This window comes from Triticum dicoccoides, chromosome 3B, assembly GCF_002162155.2.
Source record: "Triticum dicoccoides isolate Atlit2015 ecotype Zavitan chromosome 3B, WEW_v2.0, whole genome shotgun sequence".
NCBI classification, from domain to species: Eukaryota; Viridiplantae; Streptophyta; class Magnoliopsida; order Poales; family Poaceae; genus Triticum; species Triticum dicoccoides.
The window spans coordinates 84,707,114-84,711,744 of NC_041385.1; the positions used below are offsets into that span (position 1 = coordinate 84,707,114).

Consider the following 4,631-nt stretch of genomic DNA (forward strand, 5'->3'; position numbering starts at 1 on the left):
CGTGTGTTGCAATCTGAATCCAGTCACGCCTTCTGCGGCGGGAAGCACTCCAGTCTCCAGTCGAGTTTGCGCGGTTAAATTGGACAGAGCCAACACCATCTCGGGTCCTCCCCTCTCCGTAGCTCATAACTCCCACCCTGAGCAGTGAGCACAAGCAGAGCAGCTCCTGGGCCATTCCTCTGGCCATGACCGCGCCGAGCTCAAGGTCTGAACCAACATCTGTCTAGCTGCTTTAGCTTACCAAGTGTCAGCATGGTTCTAGTGATGATTCTTACTACCCTTTCCATTATTTTTCGGCATTGTTTGTGAAATGCAGGCCAGGTGTGTGTGTGTGGCCATGAGTTTACCAGGGAAGAATCCTCCGGTGGTGGCCGGAGGAATGCAGCAATGGCTCTCATCCATCGTTATGTCAGCGGTGGCTCTGTTGCTGACCCTGGGGCCTACACATGTTCAAGGTAAGGTGTTAGTTAGTTCACTCCCCTGTTTGATCTATATATGCACAACATCTTACAGACACGAATGAAATTTGTGGTCAACTCCACGGGTAGTTAATCACGCAAACTGACGTGAGTTTATTGTGTAGGTAGCTGTGATATCTTTCGTGGGAACTGGGTTCCTGATTCTTCTGGGCCACTGTACACGAGCAGCTCTTGCCCTCTGATCATACGCGCGGAGAACTGCCAGGCGAATGGGCGGCCGGACAAGGGGTATGAGAACTGGAGATGGAAGCCCGAGCGGTGCGCTCTCCCGCGCTTTGACGCAAGGAAGTTCCTGAAGCTGATGAGGGGCAAGACACTTGCTTTCGCTGGGGATTCGATTGCTCAGAACCAGATGGAGTCTCTCCTTTGCATCCTATGGCAGGTAACCATATACTGCACTGAGACTGCCACTAATGGTTTGATGTTGGCAGGGTAATTTGTTTATGAATGATTTATTCATAGTTAAGTGTTGCTTCGTCTTACAGATAATGGATGGCCCATCATTTTTGTCAAGATCTATAATGCCTTGTCATAATCATATTGTGAAAAATCCTTTCAAAAAGAAATAGACTTTTGTTTTGAAAAGGAGGAATACCTCCGGCCTCTGCATTAGTCGATGCATGCAGCCATAAATGGATAATATGAAATAGTTGTCCTTTATTTTCACGTGGAACATGGCAGAATTCGGGATAAAATCAAAATAAGTCTATCAATAAGGTTGAGCACTTGAGCTGGGGGAAGCGAAGTAATTCCCCGTATTCCCTTTTGCCGCACCTTTTTATTGGAAAGACAAGCTTTTGTCGCCGCTTGATTACCTTGGTTTTTGTTTTGTTTTGAATAGCTAATTAACAGCAAGTATAGTATAATAGAGTGACGTAGCCGGGCTATAAGAGATGACACATCAATTTTTTTGCTTAGTTGCAAGAGAAATGAGAGGAGAGAGAAAAGAAGCAGGCTACAAGCTTATAGCCGACTGTAGCACAGACTCCAACAACCTTTATAAGAGAAAGAGGTGGGCTAAAAATTAATGACATAACATAATAGTATCACTAACTATTGCATGAGTGGGTTAATAGGTTGACTATAAGTGACAGGACAATTCTATATAGCCGGCTTTGGCTATACTATTAATCATGCTCTTAAGAAGAAACTCTTGCTTGGTTATAGAGAGAACCTCTTTTTTATTTGAGAATTGCTTGACCCTCTGTACTTTCTCTTTTTCAAGTTAAGACCGTCCCACATTTTGGAAAGCCTTGACTTATGATTACCATGACTAAGATTAAAACTGAACTCTCAATAGGCTTTGTCATTTCAAATTTCCTCCTTATGTATGTCATACTTTTTCTTGTCATATGGTAACCGAAATACCAAGACCAACCTAAAGCGTTGTGCGTACCTTTAGCTTATTTTATTGAGTAGGTTTATCTAACACTAGACAAATCCAAATCAACTATAATGCAGAACAGAGGTGTATATGATTTTTATTACCTAAGTGTGATATTCCATTTTTAACAGGTGGACACCCCAATAAACCTTAGCGATCGTAGGATGAGTAGGTGGATATTCAATTCGACCTCAATAACTATTATCCGCATATGGTCTCCTTGGCTATTATACAATTCAAAAGAAGCTGTGGGAATTGCCCCCGAGGGTCTTAATAAGGTTTTCCTCGATATCCCAGATAAGACGTTGATGGAATTTCTCCCAGGTTTTGATGTCCTGGTCCTCTCTTTTGGACATTGGTTCGTCACACCATCGGCCTATATCCTGAATGGCACAGTCGTTGGAGGGCAGAGCTGGTGGCCTCTTGAAGCTGGAAAGATGCAGATGAACAACATTGATGCTTTTGGTGCATCCACCGAGACTTGCCTAACTGCTGTGGCTACTAACCCAAATTTCAAAGGTATAGCTATTTTGAGCACATACTCACCGGACCATTACGAACGCGGGGCATGGAATGTTGGTGGATCATGCACTGGGAAGGTTAACCCCTTGGATAAGGCGATGAGGGATGTATTCATAGATGCAATGTATGCAAAACAAGTTGCGGGCTTTAGAAAGGTAGTCAAGAATTCTGGAGAACAAGGATCCAAGTTGAAACTAATGAGCATCACAGAACCCTTTGCCTTAAGGGTTGATGGGCATCCTGGACCATACACAAATCTGGACCCAAACAAGAAGACTCAAAGAGGGCCGGATGGAAGGCCCCCACCTCAGGATTGTCTACATTGGTGCATGCCAGGACCTATAGATACATGGAACGAGATGCTATTTGAGACCATACGAAGATAACTGGATGGATATGATATTTGAAGAAAGAAGTCTTGATGGTTATACTTGCCATCACCTGACCTGATGTGTCCTATAGCGTTTGAGACAACATCCATCTTGATGTTCTTTTACTACAAATAATGATAGCTGCATCTCCGGGGAGTGTATAGTAGAGAATCTTTTGGCATGATGGAGCATGTGATTTAGATTTTCCAATTTAATTTGATTCATAAGAGAGGTTGACAGTTGATTTGTATCTTGTAAGGTTGTTGTACTTTTTGCATGACACAATTATTGTTGGAGTTGGGCATATAATATGATAAATTGCCAAAAAAAATTGGAACATCCAGTGGAACCGTCGGAGCAAAAGCGGTCATGTATGAGAATGAAACTAGTGCAAAGAAGTGATTACTTGTGTTTTGCTAGTCTAAAACTACAATTTATGTCATCAAAACTAGCACAGTGGTCCTCCCAACGGCGAGGATATCACCTTTAGTATGTCGAATATATTATATTTATTTGAATCGCATGAAGACACATTGTTCTTTTATTTATCTATATACTACAAAATAGACCACCTTTTAGGCATTGATACATTGCCACATGTGTAATTTTGACTCTATTTTGTACATGATTTGCTAGGAAATAACAACATTGAGTAAGAAACTTTTTTTTTTACAAAAAATGTTCTAATGATATACAGTTAGGCATGGGGTTGAGAGGACATGAACCAAACCAACTTGAATCTTGTAGGCTTGCCTGCTGGGAATGTTCTAACGTATATGCATATGCACCGTCCCGATAACCCAATTGTTGGAGATTGTGACACCTATTAAAGTGGCTCGCAACGGCCCCGATATCTCAGATCTCATATTTGTTGATGACAATCTCTTTTTCTTCAAGGCGACTATTGGACAAGCAATTGGGGTGCAACAAGCCCTTGACTTGTTCCTGTTGGAAATATGACGTAGAGACAATAATAGTTATGTTATTATTTATTTCCATATTTATAGTTAATATTTATATTCTATGCTATGGCTGCTATGGCTCTCAAACCTGTGAAAACCTAATGGTTCAGAGAAAAATTCATATGCGCATGTGACAGAGTCGATTCTGACAGATCTAGGATAGGGGTTCCCAAACTAGTAGCCTAGATGTGATGGTAACATGGACAAGGGGTTTTACTCAGGCTCGGGCTCTCCTAGGAGGATAAAAACCCTACATCCTGCTTATGTTGTATTGATTTGAGATGGAGTACAAAGTACATGTTGATCTACCACGAGATCATTGTGTGTCGTCTACGAGCCATAGCTCTTGGTTTGTATAGGTACCGTGAGGGGGGGGGGGATAGGGGTCTAGGGTTGCAATTAGGCCGGCCGGCTATGTAGAAGTTAATCGCGTTGTAGACAAACTCTAAATCTTGGAGTATGCGCCAAGTCCTTGAAAGTATTCCTTTTACGCGCCATGGGTCGCCTTGACATGGCTTGATGGTGAACCAGCATGGGGGTGTACACACCAGCCCACCTGGACAGGAAACAACGTGGGGAGTGCCCCTAAAGCCAGACACCATGAGTAGGCAGTAAACCAGTCTTCAGCTCGGGATGCTCCTCAGATCTTCCGAGCTGTTCTTCCTCTTCGGTGGTTGTTCTTGAAAACTGATTCAACGAATCCTTCCTGTAGCCAACTTCTTGTTCGTTCAAGTGTATCCGAAGAGTTGTCACGTCCATCTTTACTTTCTGATAGGCCTTTGTCGTTTCAAACAATATGGCATGCTTGTAGGAAAGTAATTTATGAACAAAATTTTCAGCCACCGATGGCCAACTCATCTCTTTGCTATGCATTTTGTTTCAGAGTTGAAAGCCCTTGAAAATCCAAGAAGCG

General features: G+C 42.6%; 1 protein-coding gene across 1 annotated transcript; it reads left to right on the plus strand.

The window, feature by feature from the left end:
- Positions 1 to 322: 322 nt before the first annotated feature.
- Positions 323 to 3,052, plus strand: LOC119280867 (protein YLS7-like). The gene is made up of 3 exons (XM_037561568.1): positions 323 to 455; positions 584 to 861; positions 1,995 to 3,052. Exons 1-3 carry the CDS (start codon positions 338 to 340, stop codon positions 2,769 to 2,771), a joined length of 1,173 nt encoding a protein of 390 aa, XP_037417465.1. The 5' UTR covers positions 323 to 337; the 3' UTR covers positions 2,772 to 3,052.
- Positions 3,053 to 4,631: the final 1,579 nt, after the last annotated feature.